The sequence below is a fragment of the Carettochelys insculpta genome, chromosome 1 (genome assembly GCF_033958435.1).
Source record: "Carettochelys insculpta isolate YL-2023 chromosome 1, ASM3395843v1, whole genome shotgun sequence".
In the NCBI taxonomy this organism is placed as follows: domain Eukaryota; kingdom Metazoa; phylum Chordata; order Testudines; family Carettochelyidae; genus Carettochelys; species Carettochelys insculpta.
The window spans coordinates 361,797,779-361,820,599 of record NC_134137.1 but is presented as its reverse complement, the minus strand read 5'-3'; the positions used below and the strand labels follow the sequence as shown (position 1 = coordinate 361,820,599).

At 42.8% G+C, this 22,821-nt stretch overlaps 1 protein-coding gene across 1 annotated transcript in view; it reads left to right on the top strand.

Annotated features, from left to right (window-relative positions):
- Positions 1-22,821, top strand: part of SEMA3E (semaphorin 3E) — a 231,443-nt gene that overhangs the window by 167,263 nt on the left and 41,359 nt on the right. Inside the window, exon 5 of the mRNA XM_074984168.1 lies at positions 6,783-6,876. Within this exon, the coding sequence (XP_074840269.1) occupies positions 6,783-6,876 (94 nt within the window). The remainder of the gene's footprint in view (positions 1-6,782; positions 6,877-22,821) is intronic.

Sequence of the window (22,821 nt, the reverse complement as noted above, 5' to 3'; positions counted from 1 at the left end):
CAGAGGCCCCTGATGGGGCCAATGGTCCAGCTGTGTTGGACCCCCCAGCCCTACCTCCCTGTCCTCCCTGCACCCTCTAAGCCCTGTTGGATACCATTGGCCCTCCACCCCTGGCCCACTGTAAGGGGCCCCAAAGCAGGCCACCCATGTCCCCCTCCTCCTGTATATAGTTTGCCCATCCCACCTGTAATTAATTCACCCCCCACCTCTATTTAGTTCACCCCCTCCTACTTGAAAATAGTTGTATGTTTATGTTCTGCATATTTTGAAAACAAAGTTCCACATTGTGTTCAATGATAATGGTTTATTTCATGCATTTATTTCTGCTGTGTGCCAGTGAGGAGGGCAATGTGTGGGGGGTGGTGACAGGGGGTGTATGGGGTGAAAGGGCATGTGTGGTGGACCAACTGGGGGTGACCAAGGCAGTGCTAACTGGATCCCCTGGTCAGAGTATAGGTGCAGGGCCTCCCAGATGTGGATCCCATCCTGGTAGGCCTGGCAGCTAGGGGCAGTGGCCAGCTGGGGGTAACCCACACCAGCCGTGGCCACTCATCCCTGTACAAAGGCCTCCCCCTTGCTTGCCACAATATTGTGGAGCATGCAGCAGTCACCCACCACCTGGGGGACATTGAGGACACCCACCTCCAGGCATGCCAGGAGGCAGCACCACTGGCCCTTGAGGTGGTGGAAGGTTTGCTCAACCATTTTGTGGGCATGGTTGAGCTGGGTGTTATACCACTCCTGGCTGGGGGGTGGGGTGGCCCATATAGGGCTGCATGAGCAAGGGCTGGAGTGGATATTCCACATCAGCCACCAGGCAGAGGGGCATGATGGTGTCCCCCACCAGGATCAGACTCTGGGGGAAGTAGGTACCTGTCTCCAGCTGGCAGCACAGACCCAAATTGTGGAAAACCTGTGCATCCTGGGTGCAGCTGGACCAGCCCACATATATGTCCTGGAACCAGCCCTGGCTGCCCACCATGGCCTTCAGGACCACAGAGAGGTAGCTTTTCCTGTTTATGTATTGTCCTCCGCTGTGCTCCAGGGCATGAATGGGTATGTGGGTCCCATCAAGGGCCCCACAGCAATTTGGGAACCCAAGCACAGTGAAGTCTACAACGGCCGTATTCAGGTCCCCGATGCGGACCACCCTCTGGAGGAGCATCACATTGAGGGCGTGCACCACCTGCAGGGGATGGGGGGTGAGACATGAGCACCCGTGAGGGTGTGTGGGGCTTGTCAGGCCCCACCTCCGCCTCCTCCTCTGCCTCCGCCTGAGCCCCACCCTGAGCCCCCAGTCCTACTCCCCCATCCCAGCCTCCATCCTGGCTCCAGTCCTGGGCCCCCTGTCCCAGCTCAACCCCAGGTTCCTGGTCCTGGGCCCCCCAACCCCTGGTGGGTGCGGGGCCTGGGCCTCCTTACCTCCATCACAGCAGCCCCCGCTATGGCCTTCATCATCATCATCATCATCATCATCATCATCAATAACCGTGGGCTCAGCGCCCGTTGGTGTCTGAAGCCTCTCTCACTATTTCCTTCCATAACTTGCCAACATCAAATTGGTGTCCCACAGAGCGGTAGCTGTTTAGAGTGGCCAGCTTTCAGACAGCTATTGCACCCCTCTTCTCTGGGTGTCCTGATGTCTCAGTGTGGGGGATAGCCACTGGCAGAGCTCCAGATAGGTCTGCCACCACAACCGGAAATTCCAGAGCCACCAGCCCTTATCCCACTCCCCATGGTCAGGTTCTTCCACCACTCTGTGCTGGTGTGGTAGCTCCAGAGCTAGTGGTGCACCCAGGGGGACAGTGGTGCTGAAGGAATCGAGGGTCTGAGGCATCACTGGATGCCCCTGGGCGGGCATTCCCCAACAGGAGCTGCAAGGCAGCCACCACTCCTGTGGCCAGCAGGGCAACCCCTCCACTGGCAGCAGCAAGTAATGTTTCCAGATGCTGCTGGTCCACGCTTTGTCAGGAGGGCACTGTGTCTGTGGGGCTGGTAGCAGCTCTGCAGTCCTCATGCTGTGTAGGCTGAGGGTGTTGGGAAGGGGTCTGGAAGGACTTGTCCACCATGCTGCCCCAGCCGCGACATTTCCCTGGCCCCTTCTTTTGAAAGAGAGCATGGGTACCTGTAGATGCTCTCTTTCAATGGGCTTGCTGGCCCCTTTTGAAAGGGTGGATGGCCCTTTTGATGGTGTGGATTGACAGTGCCAGCCCTGGTCCACATGTAGACACTTCCCTTTGAAAGGGCGATTTTCGATTCCTCTCTTTTGAAAGATGCCCTTTTGAAACAGTGCTCTAGTGTAGGCATAGCTGTTGAGGCCAATATGGGGAACAGCGACTCATAATTCTAGGTGTCCTCAGCAGAGTTCACACCGGTGTACTAGTCACTGGGTGAATCTCAACTTTGAAGTATCTGTAAGTAGTCAGGTTTGTAATGATTTCTCCTGCATCCAAATAAACCTAATTAGATGGATGATGTTCAATGGTTAAATGTTTTTTGGGGGATAAGAATTTATTAATGTAGAGAAAGTAGCTGCTTAAGGGGAGATTTTAGGGGTCTCAGTTGACCTCAGGTAATCAATTTCTTCCACTACAAACATTTCAACCTACTTAGTGCACAAAGTTTCCTGACGCTTAAACATCCTTTGAAAGACATATTAAATTCAGAGGCACTAGAACTAGAAGAAATTCCAGAATTGCCATTGTGAAGAGAACTTCATAGGTTTATCAGAGCAGCCGGAAACTTTAAAGAGTTCCTGGCCCAGGTGATTCTCCTTAATTTAGATGATCTTTGCTGAACCTGGAAAAAAAGATTTGTGTATAACCCTGAACCCTAGCCAAAGGGGTTGCCTTTCCATACATTTAAAAACTGTATTGTTGATGTATAATTGAAGTTCATCCAGCAAAAACATGTGTTTCATTCAAACTGGTCTCCACATAGGTTACAGTGCTTGGGTTTTCCCAACCCAGACTGCTTCTGGAGATGTGGGTTTCCTGGAGCCATGCCAGCTCATGTATTGTGGGACAATCCCAAGACCCAGTCCTTTTGGGCTAGAAGTAGGAGGATTAATCTGATGTAGGGTACAATCTTAGAAATTACTTTCCAGAACTATGCTTTGGGATATATACCAACATCGTGGAAATTCTCCAGCTTATGGAAAGCTTGGTTCTGTAGAACAGTGCTAATAGTTAAATGGCTTATATTGCTGTGATAGAAGAGCAGACTGGTTCCAGGGATAGAAGCTTGGCAGAGAGACCTGGCTGGCTGGCAACTACAGAGTGAGTAACAGAAGACAGGACTAAGACAAAATTTTAAGGGTTTAGTCTAACTCCTTGATTAATCTCAGTGGATGAGAACTGAAATGTCAATCTCATTATCTTTTCTCTCCTCCCTCACTTCCCTGTTCTCTGCCCTCCTGTTCCTTTATCTTTCTGATCCTTTTTTTAAAATTTTTACTTCTTTAGCTCAATTTTATGTGGTTTTAAGTCTACCCAAACATTTGACGTACACATGTGCTACCAACCTAAAACTGTGATCACCTATCTGATGAGTGAATCTCTGAGAAAGAATGGGCATTACTGAAATACATGGTGTCATATAAGTTTACAATGTAAATTATTGGTTATTGTGCTTTGTGTGTTTTGGCAATTTAATTGTAATAACTGCATATTCTCCTCCTCCGTATTTTTGGAGGGGAAAAATTTTATCATGTATACCTAATCACATACCCAGTAAAATAGAGGATAACTAGATGCTTAGATATTTATGTACCATTTGTTCAATACTCAGACAAATACACTCCCTCACCTTAGAAACAGCACACCTGTACAATTATTTTGAATGTTTATATTTGCTAGGCATGCCTATGTTGTTAGAAATGTATCATAATCAGAAATTTCACTCAGTTTAATAACTCACCAGAAAGAGCATGTCGTGGCTAATGTAAAGATGCTCACTCTGTTGGGGTATGTCTACACTACAGAGATCTTCTGAAAGAATCTTCCCTGGAAGATCTCTTCTAAAAGAACTTCTTTTGAAAGAGTACACCACACACACAAAAAACTTATCAAAAGAGTGAGCTGCTCATTCAAAAGAGAGAGTCCACACAGCCCCCACTCTTTCGAAAGAACAGGCCAGGAACTGAAAAATTAGATGCCATGAGGACTGCTTTTTCAAAAGAAGGGCCCTGAGGAGCATCTGCACACGTTTTCTTTTGAACGAAGATTTCAAAAGAAGGTGCTGTTTCTGAAACGGGAGTGGAAGAGTGCTTTCAAAAGGAGCACCACATTCTTTCGATTTACTTTTGAAAGCATGCTTTTTTTGCGTAGGCACTCCATGGGATCTTTCAAAAGAGCCCCCTTCTTTGGAAAAATCTTTTGAAAAAGCTTGCTAGTGTAAACACAGCCTTAAACATAGCATCTTGTTCAACAGAACTGGTGATTACATTGCTGTTTGATGTTTCTTTAAACAAAAGCTCATTGTTGTAATGAACATTTTTGTCTCTGATATTTACATGGTAAGGATTTGGAAACTTGTTAAAACTTCATTAGTAAATTAATAGATTAAAATATTTTCTTCTGTGGTCTCATCTGGCATTTTAGTTAAATAATAGTATTTCTTAGATGTTTTTCTGGGAAAAATACAGTTGATAAACATTTCAGGAGCAAGAGGTCAGGTTAAGTCCTGACAGAAAAAGTTAAACCAGATTGCCCATCTCCTTCCTAGACTCTTTTTAAAGTATGTTCACAGTTTAAGGCATATGCTGTGAATGTTTTAATTAGCTTAATTCCTTAAAGTTTCTACTACAGAAGAGTATCAGAGGTATATGTACTAATCTGTATCTGCAAAAACAATGAGGAGTCCTGTGACACCTTAAAGACTAACAGGTTTATTTGGGTATAAATTTTCATGGGCAGACATACCATGTCAGACGAAGTAAGATTTGGACATAAGCTTTCATGGGCAAAAGCCCACTTTGTCTTATGTGACATGTTTGCCAATGAAAACTTCTGCCAAAATAAATCTGGTAGTCTTTAAGGTGCCACAGGACTCTTCATTGTTAATACAGAAAGGAAACTCAGATCTCTCAAAGCCAGAGGGAGATGATAGTTTCCAGTGGTTTGATACATAGAGGCGACGTCCACACGTGAAGCCTACTTTGAAGTAGCTTATTTCGATGTAGCGACATCAAAATAGACTATTTCGATGAATAACGTCTACACGTCCTCCAGGGCTGGCAACGTCGATGTTCAACTTCGACGTTGCGCAGCACCACATCGAAATAGGCGCAGCGAGGGAACGTCTACACGCCAAAGTAGCACACGTCGAAATAAGGGTGCCAGGCACAGCTGCAGACAGGGTCACAGGGCGGACTCAACAGCAAGCTGCTCCCTTAAAGGGCCCCTCCCAGACACAGTTGCACTAAACAACACAAGATCCACAGAGCCGACAACTGGTTGCAGACCCTGTGCATGCAGCATGGATCCCCAGCTGCGGCAGCAGCAGCCAGAAGCCCTGGGCTAAAGGTTGCTGCACATGATGACCATAGAGCCCCGCAGGGGCTGGAGAGAGAGTGTCTCTCAACCCCTCAGCTGATGGCCGCCATGGCGGACCCCACAATTTCAATGTTGAGGGACGCGCAACGACTACACGGTCCCTACTTCGACGTTGAACGTCGAAGTAGGGCGCTATTCCTATCCCCTCATGGGGTTAGCGGCTTCGACGTCTCGCCGCCTAACGTCGATGTTAACTTCGAAATAGCACCTGACACGTGTAGCCGTGATGGGCGCTATTTCGAAGTTAGTGCCGCTACTTCGAAGTAGTGTGCACGTGTAGACACGGCTATATTGTGTCATTCTATCTAGAGAAGACAAATAATTTTTCATCATTTAATATTTAGGTAATTTTTGTACAGGTAGGGGAATTTTCTCTCCCTACAGCCATACAAATAAATAATAACAGAGAGAAAGCCATGCTAGTCTATATACTATCAAAACAAAAAAGCAGTAAAGTAGCACTTTAAAGACTAACAAAATAATTTATTAGGTGAGCTTTCGTGGGACAGACCCACTTCTTCAGACCATAGCCAGACCAGAACAGACTCAATATTTAAGGCACAGAGAACCAAAAATAGTAAGCAAGGTTGGCAAATCAGAAAAAAAAATTATTGAGGTGAGCAAATCAGAGAGTAGAGGGGTGGGGGAAGGGGGGAGACAAGAATTAGATTAAGCCAAGTATGCAAAAGAGCCCCTATAATGACCCTGAAAATTCCCATCCCGGTTCGAACCATGTGTTAATGTGTCAAATTTGAATACAAAAGAGAGTTCAGCAACCTCTCTTTCAAGACTTTTGTGAAAATTCTTCTTCAGTAGAACACAGACTTTTAAGTCATTAACAGAATGGCCGACTCCATTAAAATGTTGGCTGACCAGTTTGTGGATCAGGAGTGTTTTTATGTCTGTTTCGTGCCCATTAACTCTTTATCTAAGAGAGTTTGAAGTCTGTCCAATATACAAAGCATCTGGGCATTGTTGGCACATGATGGCATATATGATGTTAGTGATTCTCGTGCACGCATGCTTCATTACATGATGCAGTATAGTGCACATGCAAATGTGTTTTGTGGAAAACAAAGACTGTAACAAATTTATTAGTGAACAATGATTAACTTATTTTCTTCACACAGAAAAAACAGTTCAGCTCCAAGATGTCAATTAAGTTAAAGCTCATTTTTATTTTATTTCAATGCAATATTTACAATGCTTCCTCTGCTTTCTTTAAAGGATCATCTATTTCAACTGGACTGGCACAAATTTGAAAGAGGACGAGGCAGGTGCCCTTTTGACCCCAGCTCCTCCTTCATCTCAACTTTAATTGGTAATGAACTTTATGTCTCAATCTTCAAGGTGCTGTCAAACTATCTTTCCTAATTTCTTTTGTCAGCTCTCCAGGGGCTGGTAGTATTTCTTTAAGGACTTTGGCATGTTAGATTTACTTTTAGCAGTTATATTGCATTAATATTGCATTCCAGATCGTGTTAATTGGAGCAAACGTATCTCAGAGCAAGCGGATGTTATATTACATGTGCCTTTGTACAAAGATAATTGAATGTCACTTAATGTTAATGGTAACATCAGTTTTCTTTTCCTTCAAAGGAAAGTTATGTATTGAGCTCAAAGTATTTATATAAATGACCCACGCATCCAACAATGACAGTTTGCAATGTGAGCTTCAAAGACTTAATTTTGACAAAAGTAAGCTGAGAAAAATGCTATTAGGCTGAATGGTTTAATAACTGAGGCCTCTTGTTGTGATTCCAGCCTATCACTTTTCTTAAGATGCAAAATATACAGTGTTTGCATATGTCTCTTTTGTAAGCCAAATCAGCAGGGTGCTTGAGAGTAGAAGAGTGTATTTTACACTGAACATTTCAGCAACAGAACTGGGCCCCCAATCTACAAAACAGTACATGTGGGCATATCATCAGGTCACCATGCAACTACATTGACTGCTGTCCATAAGGATCTCATTGCAGGACTGAAACCTTTGAAACTAAAATACAGCACAAATCAATATATGCTCATTTTATGCCCTGCACCCTTCCAACAGCTACTAACACCAGACTCTTCTGTGATAAGATTTGTGACTCCAGAATTGGGCTGATCAGCCATCAATGGACTCACAAGTAGGAGGGTGATATGAAGACATCCTACTCATTGTCAAGTGATCCTCCAGAGAGAGAAAGGAGAGAATTTTATAATGGGGTATTCTTATGCACAGTGTAAGCTATTATAGCTTGCCAGCCTTACAGTTCAAATATGTTAGACTAGTTGGGGACAGTAGGTAAGGAGAAGTCTTGATAAGAATAAGTGGTACAAGAAACAGGCCACCAGTTAGCAGTTGTGGGAAGTATAAATGAGGTGATTTCTTAGCTCTTTTTTTAAATGGGATAGTCAGTGAGACAGAGAGGTGGGCAAACAGGTGATTTAAAAGCTAATAAGAACCACAAAGGACCAGTTACCAGAAGAGGAGAAGAACATCTGAATCATAGGTACAGGAGTCCACCTGCACAGAGCTTAACTGTAGGACTGGCTCTTAACAGTCCAGTCCTGAAGTACTCAGTCTTCACTCAGGAGAAAAACTAAAAAAATAATTTAGATTTGATTGCGCTCTAACTGTGCGGTCAATGTGAGTTTGAGTAGGCAGCAGTTTTAAACAAACTAAAGGGAGTATTTTAAAAAAGAACTAGATAAATTCATGAAGGCTGGGTCCATCTATGGCTGTTAGCCTGGATGGGCAGGGATGGTTTCCCTAGCCTCTGCTTGCTAGAAGCTGGGAATGATTATGAGAGGATAATGGATCACTTAACAATTACCTGTTCTCTTCTTTGCTTCTGGGGCACCTGACATTGGCTGCTCTTGGAAGATGGAATACTGGGCTAGATGGACTTTGGTCTAACTTAATATGGCCACTCTTAGATTATTATGTTATTGTCTGAAATAGGATTTGTTTGTGTTCTGAGTGAGCACTTCATACCTAGGCATTAAGTACTGGCATATCAGCCCTAGACGTTAAGGAATTTCATGTCTGGATCTCAACAAAAGCAGCTTAAGGCATGTCTATGCAGCATTTAGAAACCCATCAGTCTGAGAGCCTGGGTCTACAGACATTCATGCTCAGGCTGAAACTTAGGCTCTGAAGCTCGGAAGGGGTGGGTGATTCAGAACCTGAGCTCCAGCCCAAGAGGCAGCATCTACACTGTTGTTTTTAGCGCCACAGCTCAGTTCCCATAAGCTTCAATCTATAGCCCTGGGCTCTTGAGACAGGCTGCTGACGGTTTTGAAATGCAGAATAGACGTGTCCTTAGAGGGCCCATTCTAGAACCAATTTTGTACCGAAACGTCACCAAAGTCAATTTATGTTCCACAAATGCCTGGTTTGCAGGATCTGACTCCTAAGATCCTGTAATGTTTTCTTGGTTCAGTAGACAAATGATTTGACCATTTTCTACTATGCAGTATGAAATATTGTTTTACGTTAGGAATCAGATTAACTTTTCTATGAAATTCATCCTTTAAACACAAATATAGTCGGATTTTCTGTATTCTTACAAATCTTTCTCAGGAAAAGCTGTATTAAAGAGTCTTAAAGTAGCTCAGGGAGCTTATCCTTGATGATATTTAAAAAAAACACTCATCTGAGGGTATAAAGTTCTTAAAGGTAAAAATATTTATATTTAAGGGTCTTTCTTATTCATAGAGATAGGAAAATCTAGAAGAGTAGGAGTGTGATTTTTTTTAACTCCTTCGTGGCGTACTACATTGCAACCACAGAAGATACAAGTTAACCCACACACCTACTGAGTGTTGCTGACTGTCCCATGAAGCGGCATGAAAAGAAAGAATGAGTCTCCCTTATAGCCTCAACTGAAGGTCGTCTGGCTTTTAGCTTGAGGGGCAGAGGCTTATGCACTAAGGCTGTGCCTGTACTAAACCAAGAAAGTTGTGTTTAAGCAGTAATTCAGCATGCTTCCCAATGGGCCAAAAAATCTGTTCTCTCCTATTCATATCCATTGTCATGATACCTAACAATTTATTTTGTACTCATCATAATAGAATCTGAATGATTTACAAATGTAAATGAGTGTTCTGCAGAATGACCTGATTTCTTTTCTCCTGCAGTCTAAGGATAAGCTACCCTGATAAAAGTTTTACTTCTTTAATCTAAATGTCTAATGCTCTTTCATTCACTCAGTTGTCTTATTCCCATTCGAAGAACTGGTGAATTTTTTAAAATTTTTAAATATTTTTTTAAATTACATTGGCTAGTACATAAAAAAAAATTGCTCTTATAAAACCAGAGGGATCATTATCAGAATGGATTTTCCTAGACAGAAAATAGACATTAAAACCTATTATAAATTTATCACAGCTTGCTCATAAAATATTAGCTATATCAAAATTTATAGTCCTAACCTGTTTTAATCAGCTGCTATGGTCCTAGGCAATTAGCCTGCGTGATTTATTACAGAGCTGCTTTGACTACTGAGCCCATATAGAATGATGGGGTATTTTGATTTTTAGAATACGAGTCCAAGAGTTTTGTATGTAACTTATTTAAACTTTTGCACTTTATTCACTACCCCTGCAGTTGGACATCTATTCTGTTTACTTATTCTAACAAATCTCAACAAGTTTAATTATTTATAATATAATTATTTATCACAAGCTACTTTACCATCAAATCAGATGACCTGTCCAAAATACTCATGGGATATTCAATTTTAAAGCCAATTTAGGAATAATCATTTTGTTGAAGTGCTGAAATACACAATCTTTTCTTTTGATCAAAGTAAACCTATTTACATCTGATTTTAGTCATACACATTGTAAGTGATCTTCAACATTTAACTATTTTGAATCTTTTAGATAAAAGTGATTTCTCCGTTTTGTTGCTGGGGGATAATTCTGAGGTGAGTATTTCCACTGAAGTCAATGAGACCCAGACATCCATAAATATTTAGGTACCTAACTCCCATTAATGTGAATTGGACACCCAAATACTTGAAATCAATGGCAGTTCCATGCATAAGTATCATTGAGGGTCTAGGCCCAAATTCTATCTGCCCTATACTAGTTCACTTAGTTTTATTTAAAAATAAATACTTGTCAGTGGGTAGCGTTGTCTTTTTATTCAAAATTGAGTTACACTCCTTTCAGTGCAAAGGTTATATATCGTAGCATCTCCAGGATGCAACTCTATATTTTCATTGTTTTACAACTTTCACATCAAATTACTCATATCAAAAATATCACCAACAACTGAAGCGCAAGCACTTCTGAGTCCAAACGAGCCTATTTATTATAAACTCAGAGTAATTTTAAGAGAAGAAGTGGAAAATTGCAATTGTTTGCTATTACACAAAGGTTTCAACTAAAAGAAATGTTGCAACCTTGTGCTGGAAGTTGGCACCCTTTTAACCTTGAGTTACAGCTGTATTCTTAGGAAAATTGCCATGGGTTACAATTCTGCTTTAGTATCAGAGAAGTAGCCATGTTAGTCTGTATCTTTGAGAACAACAAGAAGTCCTGTGGCACCTTATAAACTAACAGATATTTTGGAGCATAAGCTTTCGTGTGCAAAGACTGTGCTTAGATCACATCAAAATGACATTTTCATCGAGACACTGCCACCTATCAGTTTTTTGGGCTATTGCACTATTTATAATTGTGAGGATACCTGTTTCATTTTGGTTTTTTTTTTCAATGTAGCTGAAAGTCAGGCCAGAGGGAGATTGGGGAAGTTTCCAAGTAAAATTTTTATAAGGAATCAGAGAGAGAGAGAAGGAAAGAATTCCTGGTATATAATAAAGTTTCTCATACCCTGTAAGTGGGTCACAATAGTGGCAGGGTGGCCTAGTGGCTAGGGCCCTGCTAGGCCCCCTGACCTCAGCCCCCTATCTTGAGGCTGTAGTGTTAGTTTGGGGCATGGCCTTGAAAGTTTAGTTTTCCCTTCCTTAGGCAGAAGTTTCTCTAGGATTCTCCCCATTTTAGCCTGATTTGGAGGGTTTGGAGGCTGTGTCCTCCAGTGGCCGACCCAACAGCAGCTCTGTCTCAGGCTCTGTGAGAGTCAGAATCAGCTCCTGCCTCTTGGCTGGTCAGCCTCGAACTGGGCTAGCTTCTCTCCTTTTATCCTGCCTCCAGGCCTGACACTGTTGGAAGATGAAACAGGGTTGGGCTAATTGGGCAAACAGACTCTGTTTAGTCCCTGCACTGCCAGGCCTTCCTCTCACTCCCTTCCATTCCCTCTTAGAAGAAAAGGACTTTGTTCATCTTGCCCATTGTCTGTTAAAGGAAATCAAATCTGCATTTTCCTCTGCATTGCACATTTTTGCTTTCTTACACTTTTTGCTGTTGCCCTGAATTGTCATACAAAATTCCAGTTGCTTTCTTGGACTGCAGAAATCATCCCTTAATTTGTTGTTTCTAATTAAAACCAAAGCCTAATTTATAATAAAAAGATAAAATTAAAAAAGAAGATCGTATGAGTCTCCTTAGATAGTGTACTGTGCATGTGCCTTCTCAATAGACTTTAAACTACACACACTCAATGGAGACCACTCCAAGATCAGGTTCAAATATTTGTTACACGGTCTACCTAAAGTCTTTATGCGGTCAGAGCCTTGTTCTGCTGATTAAAAACAGAGTAGTGTGAATATTTTAGAAAGACAAGCAAGAAAATGCCTAATTTCCCTAAGCTCACTACATCATACATGTAGGTATGTTAATCTTGTGTATTCAACACTTCGGTACATCCTTAAAAGTTTACAGTAGGGGATTTTAATTTTTCTGTAACTTTAAAGCAATTCACATCCCATTATTGATGTTTAAAGAACCTTGATGCAGTATGTCTTTATTCTTCATTCAGTAACATACATTAGGAAAGCAGCCAATATTGTCTTTACCCTGCTTTCTTTCTGCATTTAACATTCCAAGGAAATTTTGAATTTACTAGAAAGGGAAGTCTTAACGAAAAATCCTTGTACCTAATCATTGGAGCAGCATTGTGGATTCTCCATCACTGGCAATTTTCAAGTCAAATTGGATTTTTTTTTTTTAAGGAAAGATACGCTCTAGTTCAAACAGTATTTAATTCAACAGGCCCAGGGAATTGTTGTATAGGCATTCAGAATAGGGGTAGGTTTACACAGCAAAGTTATTTTGAAATAATAGCAGTCATTTTGAAATAACTATCTTAGAGTCAATACAACACAACTGCTATTTTGAAAAAAATTCAGAATAGCAGTTGCCTTATTTCAAAATTGGTAAACCTGATTCTATGAGGAATAGTGCCTATTTTGAAATAACTATTTCAAAATTGGTGCTGTTAAGAGACAGCCATGTCTGCGCTGCCCCTCCCTTTCAAATGGGGCATGCAAGCACAGCCAATCAAAATGCAAATGATGTGCTGATCTGCATATTCAGTATGTCATTTGCATAATGGTGGCCACTCACTGTTCCAGAACTAGTGTTTTCTAAATGGAAAACAGCCCTGTGGATGGGGCTCCTTTGAAAGGAAGCCCTCCTTTTGAAAGCATCCTTCTTCCTATATTTTTTCAAAAGATGGGGCTTTACTGTTTACAGAATGCATTTGTAATGTGTAAGTTTGGCTCTTATGGCCTTACAGGCCGTGTCTACACTAGCCCCAAACTTTGAAATGGCCACACAAATGGCCATTTCGAAGTTTACTAATGAAGCGCTGAAATGCATATTCAGTGCTTCATTAGCATGCGGGCGGCCGTGGCACTTCGAAATTGATGAGCCTCGCCGCCGCGCGGCTCGTCCTCATGGGGCTCCTTTTCGAAAGGACCCCGCCTACTTCGAAGTCCCCTTATTCCCATGAGCAGATGGGAATAAGGGGATTTCAAAGTAGGCGGGGTCCTTTCGAAAAGGAGCCCCGTTGGGACAAGCCGCGCAGCGGTGAGGCGCGTCAATTTCGAAGTGCCGCGGCCTCCCGCATGCTAATGAAGCACTGAATATGCATTTCAGCGCTTCATTAGTAAACTTCGAAATGGCCATTTGCATGGCCATTTCGAAGTTTGGGGCTAGTGTAGATGTAGCCACAATCTATGTACCAAGAAGCTGCACCACTGATACTGTGTTCTGAAAAGTTTTCCTTGTGGAGTCAGCCCCCACAGCCCACTAAAGCAAGTTCCAATTGCTTTGCTCTGATTTTCCAATCTTCTTGCTATGGAGTCCATAGCTGAAGTTATTTGATAAGCAGATAGACAAGAGAGAAGAAAGAGAGACTTGGTTAATCTGTTCCCTCTTTTATGTAATTACTGTGCTTAGAAAAACTCTATGGCCACATCTACCCTATAGTGATTTTTTGAAAAAATATCTTCTTCTTTTTAAAGAGCCCGTCCTCATACAAAAAAATGGATCAAAATAGCAATCTGCTCTTTTGAAAGAGAGCAGCCACACAGCTCTTGTGAAATAACAGGCCAGGGATTGGAAAACCAGCACTATGCAGACTGCTCTTTCAAGCAAAGGGACCCTGGAGCATCTACACATGCTTTTTTCAGAAAGAATATTTTGGAAAAAAGTGCTTTTCCTCATTTGGAGGAGGAAGAGGGCCTCTGGAAGAAGCACTGCATTCTTTCAAAAGGAATTCAAAAGAGAGCATTTTCTGTGTGAACACCCCGTAAATTCTTTTGGAAGAGAGCCTGCTTTTCCAAAATGACTTCCTAGTGTAGATGTGTTCATTATGTGTGCGTAAATTTATGGCAAAACAGTAGACTGAACTCTGATGTGGAAGCCAGAAATTCTATTTTGAGTTGTGCCCTGACTTAGTGGTAACTTCAGGCAAGTAACTCTTTGTCCTTCAGTGTGATCCTTACCTACATTTGTAAAATGCTTTGAGATCTAGAGAAGAAAAACACTGTTTAGGTCTTATCCAGAGACAATACAAAGTCTGCTACTGACTTCAGTGGCCTTTGTATCAGGTCCTGAAAGAGGTGAAAGCTGTTATTAAAGAAGGTAGAGAGCAAAGATTAAAAAAAAAAAGAAAGAAACTCATAAGTAAGAGAGCAGAGGAACCAACCATCTTGCATGTCCTGTATTTTTAATCATATAAACCCTATAACATAAAGGCTATGTCTACACTACAAGCATCTGTCTATAGAAGTTACTGTCAGAAGAGATGTCCAGATAAAACTTCTGTCAACAGTTTGTTTCTACACATAAAAGCAGATCAATCTTTTGATCTGCTCTGTTGACAAGAGATCCCTGGGAGTGTCTACATGGTTTTTTTGTTGGCAGTTTCTGTCAACAAAATGCATTTTGTGTGTAGACATCCCACAAGTTGTCTACAAAACCCTAATTTTGTCTACAAAACTCTCTAGTATAGATGTAGCCAAACAGAGAAGGTATGTCTACAATAGCATTGAAAATCGAAAAAATTGTCTTTCTTTCAAAAGAGTACACAGAGTGTCTCGACACGTAAAGCGCTCTTTCAAAATTAAATTGGAGGGACACAGGCCAGATTTTGATTTCACTTCTCTGTTCCCATATTAGAAAAAAGGCCCCCTTTCAAAATACTCTTTCAAAAGAGAACATGTATGGATGTTCTAGGTTCCACTCTTTCAAAAGAGGAGTTCTCCATTGTGGTGGCCATGAAGGACTGAAGAGACACCCTGCCCTGCTACTGTGGGGCTCTCGTGGTGTGTGCATCTGGGCATATCTAAAGCTCCACAGTCCCAGAAAGCCCTTTGCAGGAAGCAGAGAGCGTGCTTTCAGCAGGTCAAGTATGAGCTCCAGCCACACAACCCATGAGCAGCCCATCAACATGGCCAGCTGCCAGCCACCAGAGAAGCCCAAGCATTCTGAGGGGTCACAGGACTCTGGGCAGCCCCCAAAGAAAAGGGCGCCTTCATGGACGGAGCTCAAGCTAAGGGACCTGCTTGGGCTCTGGAAGGTGGAGGAGATATTGAAGAAAATGAGGGGCAAACAGTGATATGTGGCTGCTTTCACTTGCCTCTCCAAAGAACTGGCCACTAGATGCCACCCTGCATGCACTCCTGACCAGGTGCATAGCAAAGTCAAAGAGTTACAGCAAGGGTATGCCAAGGCCAGGAGCACTGCCATCAAATCTGTTGCAGGTCCTGCAATCTTTCTGTATTATAGGGAGCTCCTCTACCTTCTGGGGCTCAGGGAAAGCTTTCCCCCTTCAGCAGCCCTCCTGGACACAGCGTCGCACGAGCCTTGCACTGCTGAAGAGGAGGAGACAGAAAAGCAGAGAGCTGCCCAACAAAGCCTGGTACAGAACCAGTCACCAAGGTCCCCAGTGACAAGAGAGACCTCATAATTTAGATCCCATCATGCTCTTCCAGCCAGACGACAGCCAGCTTGGCACCAGTGGACCAAGTGGAGTGTCCCTCCAGTAGTAAGTAGATGATAGGGCAGTCACCCGAGCACATTGGGTGGTGGCACCCCAGCCACCAGAAGACTACCCCCATGCCCAGTGCAACTGTGCTGGACATAAAACAGTTCTCCCTGGGACAGCACCACAAGCCACATGTGCGGGGAGTTGGGTGTGGTGCTGGACCGTGAAGGAATGTCTGGGAACCTTACGGAACATGTCATACACCAATGATGCCTGTTGCAGGATTGGGAGGGGCTGGTGCCCACAGGTGGGAGGGGGCTCAGCCTTCCAGCCACCAAAAAGGGACTTACTGTCTTCCTATCCATCCTTGCAGACTTGCCAGAGGAGGGCTGGGAGACCCCTGACACTGTGGTGCTCCACCTCCAGGAAGAGGAGAAGGGGGAACAGTCACCACCTCCCACCTCCAGAAGAGGAGTTTACGGCTGGAGGGCGAGACAGCAGGCCAACACCACAGAGGCACCCCATCTGCTCAGGGATGTTGCTCAGCAGTACTTCCAACTGGACCATGGCTAGTACACCTGGCAGAGGGAGGCATGGACACAGCTGATGGGACACCTCAGGGATGTCACTGAGGTTTTGAGGGAGTCCACTGGACTCCTCAACCTAATCCTGGCTCCCCCACCACAGCCACCCGCACCCAGGCCCCCCAAACTGCTCAGTCTCCTGAGCAGGTCCCATCCCTTCCCCCCAACAATCTCCCCCTGCACAGCCTGATGCTGCCAGGCCCCACCCCAGCCCTACTTCCCAGTGCTGCCTGCCCCTTCACAGCCCTGCCATGGACCCTGTACCAGAGCTGGGAGGGTTACATGGAGATGACATGTCTCATGGCCATCCACCCCCGCCCCCCCAGAGTCGTCCACCCATCCTCCCTCCTGGTTATGTTCCGCATTACCCACCCATCATATTCTCCCCTCCCACTTCCCACTTAAATTGCCCCCACCCCACCCACAATATTCCCTCTTTCCACCTCCTCATTAAGGTCTTGAATTCCTGCCTTCACAGCTGATGCCCGCCTTCCTGTTCCCCCCACCAGTGAGTTGCACCCCCTCCAAGTTTTGGTCCCCCATGCTCTAGTATGGCTTGAGTTCTGCCTCCCCCATCATTTTCCACCAACCCCCACCTGCTCAGATCAGCCTTGTATATAGTTATCCCCCTATTGTTTTATACACAGTGTTTGTACAATTTTAAATGGAACAGTTTTTATTGAGGCATAAATCATTATTTTTGAAACAACACATTGTCCCATAATGTTGATGGGGGTGGATGAGGGTGTGTGGTGTGGTCACAGTTGGGAGATGGCGAGGGTTGTATCTGCAGGGTGGGGGAGCTGCAAGGGTTGACTGTGCCACCCACTACATAGGAAACACCTGTGCCCTTTCCCTTGCCTTCCACAATGTTATGGAGGACACAACAGGCACCCACCACCTGGGAGATGTTCTGTAGCCCACCTCCAGGCACATTAGGAGGCACTGACATTGGCCCTTCAGGTGCCCAGAGGCCCACTCCACCACTTTTCGGGCACAGCTGAGACAATTTTTAAAGGCCTCCTGGGAGAGGTCAGGGTGGCAGGTGTAGGGCCGCATCAGCCAAGGCAGCAGGGGGTGGGTGGCATCTGCCATCATACAGAGAGGTATGATCGTATCCCTGAACCTGGTCTCCTGATGCGGGACAAATATCGCGGCTTCCATGCAGTGGCATGTACGTCCATGCAGAGACTCTGCGGGGCTTGTGAAACTTCTGCAAACCTGAGCAAATGCAGGGCTTGGTAATTTGGGAGGGGCCCTTTAAGGGAGCAGCTGTCTACAAGCCCTGGAAGACAAAAATGTCCATGCTGTTTCCCTCTCAGCTCTTTTGAAGGAGCACATGTGGATGTGTGGGCACTCCTTTTCGAAAGATCTGACCCTTCTTTCAAAAAATCAGATGGTGGGCTCAATCCACTTTTTATGTGTGGATGCACTCTTTCGAAAGACGATCTTTCAAATGAGATCGAATGGAATCATTCAAATGTTCCCTTTTCAAAAGAGAGCTCTGGTGTAGATGTAGCTAGAGTGTATTAATCAGTATTCTTAACTGAAAAATAACAATGGAAGCAACTGCCTTTTATAAGTGCAAAATGACTGTAGGGATTATTAATTTAGGAAATTTATGAGCATTTTCAAACATTTCTGATTCATTCTGTGTAACCTTAAAGTTGCATTTGGTTAGTTTTGCTTGTAATGTTGGTAGTTCGTTTTCGGAGGGACAGTTTCCACACCATTTTCTTGGTTTCTTTTTTCTTGAAAATAATAAGAAAAAAAATGGAACTGTGCTCCCATTTAAACATTGGCATTTACCTTCCTTTGAGCTTAATGAGATATGGGAGGGATGGTGTAACCTATTGACCAAAATCTTGCAAATTGAGTTCAGAGGAAATTTCAGATAAGTAAAGGCTTCATTTTGGATCCATTTTTTGTTGCAGGATGCCAGCTGTATTAACAGTTGCTTAATTATAAAACTCTCTCTCTCTCTCTCTCTCTCTCTCTCTCTCTCTCTCTCTCTCTCTCTCTCCAAATCCTACCCCAGAAACATTTTATCCCAAAAAGGGAAAATTTCCAGCCTGTCCAGAAAGTTTGACTTGGTACCATACAACTTTTTGATTAAAAACTAGAATTGTATAAAAATTAATATGACACTATTAAATCAGTTAGAAACTGACCAGCTAACAGGTCTCAAAATGTAATTGAAAATGCAGCACCATCATCAAGCAGATGTGTTTCTAATGTGATACTGTATGGATTGATTCTTGGCCCTATGCTGTTTAACATTTATATCTGTGAAATGGAATAAAAATAAACTCATCACTGATGAAGTTAGAGATGACATAAACATTGGGGAATGTTAAATAATGATGGCAAGTCATTGATAGTGAACCATCTGGATCACTTGGTAACCTAGGTGCAGGAAGAAAAGTGTTTTTATATAGTTAGATGTAAATGGATACATATAGGAACAAAGAGACCATATTTATACAGTGGGGGACTCTATCTCGGAACAAGATTTAGAGGAGGGGGTCATGGTGAATAATCATCTGATCATGTGATTCCAGTGCGACATTGTGTCCAAAAGGGCTAACCTGATCCTAGGATGCATAAGCAGCATACTCTTCAGGAAGACTAAAGAGATCATTTTGCCTCCATATTGAGACTGGTGTGACCACTGTTGAGTCCTGTTCTTGTGTTCACAATTCAAGAATAATGTTGGAGAAGGTTCAGAGAATTGGCATGGGTGTGCTGCTGGGACAGAATCTAGGAGCTCAATCTATTTAGTATAACTAAACAATGGTTAAGGGTGACCTGATCACAGTCTACAAGTAACTATGTGAGGAACAAATATTTCGTTTCCTGCTCTTCAGAGTAGCACAGACTGGTATAACATGATTCAGTGTCTGGAAGTTGAAGCAAAACAAATTGAGATGGGACATAGGGTGTAAAATTTTAACAGCAAGGGTATTTAACAATTGGAATAATTTACCAAGAGTCATAGTGGATTTTTTTTAATCATTGATAGATTTCAAATCAAGAGCGGAAGGTTTTTTTTCTAAAAAATTAGGATCTGGGAATTATTTTGGGGAAGTGCAATGGCCTGTGTTATACAAGAGGTCAGCACAGATAATGATAACGATTCATTCTGGCCTTGGAATCTATGATTCTAAGTGCAGTAGAGACTTACATATTGATTTTACATATATGGTGTTGGGTGGCAGTATAAAATCATTTGGCAGAGATAGGAGAACTCTAAATTCCTATGCGTTGTGATGGCTGAATCTTCACAAGAGAGGGACAAAAAAGTAGACATTTGCACCAGAATTTTCAAACTTGGAGACCTCAGGTCAGAACCTAAATCACTTTTCAGAGCATGGTTTGTGTAGATGGAAACCTGGCCATTTCTTCTGGTGCCATAATTCAATTTTAAAGGCTCAGTCCAAAGACTGTTGTGGTCAGTGTGACATGAGAGAAAATTGAAAATCCCTGGCTACCAAGAAGATAAAAAGTTTCCAGAATCAAGTTAAAGTTCTTATGCTGAGATCACCATCTGTCATGCTGCCCATTGCATAATCTCATTGTGTCTTCATACATCCCTTTTTATTTATTTCATTATACTTATATAGTTAACTTTTTAGGCCAGGGACTGTATGTTATATCAGTCTGTGTACTGCCCCTAGCAGAATGGGGTTTGGTACATGACTGCAGCTTCTATGTAATAGTAAAACTAAGTACAGTAAATGGTCATTTGCTCCCATCTGCCAGCTGCTGGCATTTTCCATGCTTTGACTTTCCTGCTACACAACTTGCTCGCAAGAGTGGTGTCATACTTTGAATTACAAATTTCCACAGTTTTGTTGCTATAAAGCAGCCTGTAATTTGTTAGATGGGATTCTTAAAAGGGAGATTTATGTCTTGTAAATATGTTCAGTCTTATTCAGACACTGGCAAGCTCTCTTATCTTAACACCTCTGGGACACAGCTGTGTGGGTGCGTGTTTTAATTTAATTTGCTAATATGTTACATGGTGGTGACTCAGTTTATGTTATAAGGCAATATCCATTCTTCATGAGGAAAAGCTTAAGGGAAAACCTCCTTCCTCAGTTCTGAATCATATGAGGTCCCTGAGCCAGCCTCTGATACCAGCCTGTTGCAAATTTTTCAGAATCATTATTTCTTATGGTACCATTAAGTTCTCATATAGCTCCTAACAGAAACAAAATCCCCACCTGCAGCGGGATGTACAGGCAAAATGTGTGCATTAGCACATGTTATTGATCAGTCATATTTATTTTGATGAGGGGCAAGAAATGGCATTACTGAAATCTCCACTCAGTTTAGCTTGGAACTGGAAATAATTTAGTTCCCTCCATGTCTATAGTTTGTGCCAGCAGATCTATTTTCTAATGTAAGGCTGCCATCTAGTGGCCATAGCAAGCTACCTTTTAAATGCAGTCTAATAGAAAAGCTAATATGAACTCAGATTGAAAATTGGTACATATTATAGCACGTCCTAAAACAGGCACTTGCTACAATTCGAGCATTTTCATATGCGTTGTCTGCAAGTCTTCTGCAACAGCTCATGGTCAGATAGAATATGAAATATTAATGTCCAGTTCAGTGCTGCATGACTAATACCTAGAAACACCATACAGTTGGAACTTCTCTTGGCTGGTCACCTCATACATATGGATATGTGACCCACCTCCAAGCCATATTTTATGGACCATTGAAAATGAGAATACATATGCTAGGAGGCCGTTGAAAATGATACACTCTCTAAGTCCATCTAAAAAGCTGGCCAATTCAACCCCAGTACAAGGGAAGCTGCTGTTGATAGTTGTGGCAGGCCTATTGGAAATAGATGAGCTGAAAAAGCCAAGGAGAAGTGTGAGTGAATTAAACAGGCTGTGGTAAACACATGTGGCCATGTCTGTCCACAGTGTGGAAATATTTTTGGTCCCTCGTTAGTTTACCTTCACCTAAGAAAATGTACTGAAACAACTTGACTCTCTTATGCGTACTATGACTGTTACTTATTTATTGCCCTTATAAAACTTACAATTTATGTTTGGATGTTTTCTTTTAGAAAAAGACAATGTGCTACACTTTAATACATTTTTCACTTAGGAATATAAGGGCTATAAACATAAGCTGGCGGGGCCCCACTTTCCACAGCTCCCATTGCCCAGGAATGGTGAACCGTGGCTACTGGGTACTGCAGGGCTCGATGCCTGTGGACACTTTGGTAAACAAACCATCTGGTGACCTGCCAGGACCTAATCCACGTGTACTCGCCATGCCAGAGGTATCCCTCTCTGCTCTACTTCACCAAGACAGTCACTGGATGGGAGAAAGGAATATTACTATCTCCCCTGTACACAGGGGGAGCTGTGGCAGAGACATTGTAGATGAATGCCAAAGGTTATACAAGAAGGCTGTGCTAGAACTAGGAATTAAACTGAGGTTTCCTGATCCCAGTCCAACGTCATGGTCACAAGAACAGACTTCTTCTTTAAGGGCCTGATATAATTCTCACAGAAATAAATAGAACTCTTTTCATCAACCTGAATAAGACATGGAAAACAAGCACTCCTGTAGCACCTTAAAGACTAACGAATTTATTTATTAGATAATGAGCTTTTGTGGGTAGGACCTACTTCTTCAGATTACCTAATAAATAAATGTGTTAGTCTTTAAGGTGCTACAAGCGTGCTTGTTTTTTGTGACGGTACGAACTAACATGGCTGCCGCTCAGAATTTATTCAATAAGACACAAATCAGGCTTTGGACCCTTTAGGTGTAGACACCTTTTCAGGAACACTATTTGCTTTTACTTAGTAAATCGCCTTATTAAAAGTAACACCTAGCGTGTCATTATTTATCATTTGTACTGCAATTCTACCTCTGATATCCAATCACAGTCCAGGACCCATTTATGCCAAGTAGTGTACAAGCACAGAGTGAAAACAAAGTTTCTATGCCAAATATCTTACCCAGTTTATTTCTGTATTTATTGCAGCTTAAGAGTTTTCTGTAGTGGGGAAGGATGAAACTGTTGGAAACTTTGGGTTTGCTAATTTTACTAATGAATATATAGTAAAAGCTTGATTATCCTGCATCCTTGGGTAAAGGGGTTGCTGGATAATCAAATCTTACAGTTATTTGAGCTCCACCCTCACTGCTGCTGGTAGGGCAGCCAACCTTGAGCCAGCGTCCAAGTGACCCCACGAGCCGCTGTGCTGGATAACAGAATTTGCCGATTATGCAAAGTGGTGGATAATGTGCCTTTTACTGTACTGGATGTTCAGTATTAAAGTAGGTATGGAAACTTTTTTCTCCTTTAATTTAAACCCAT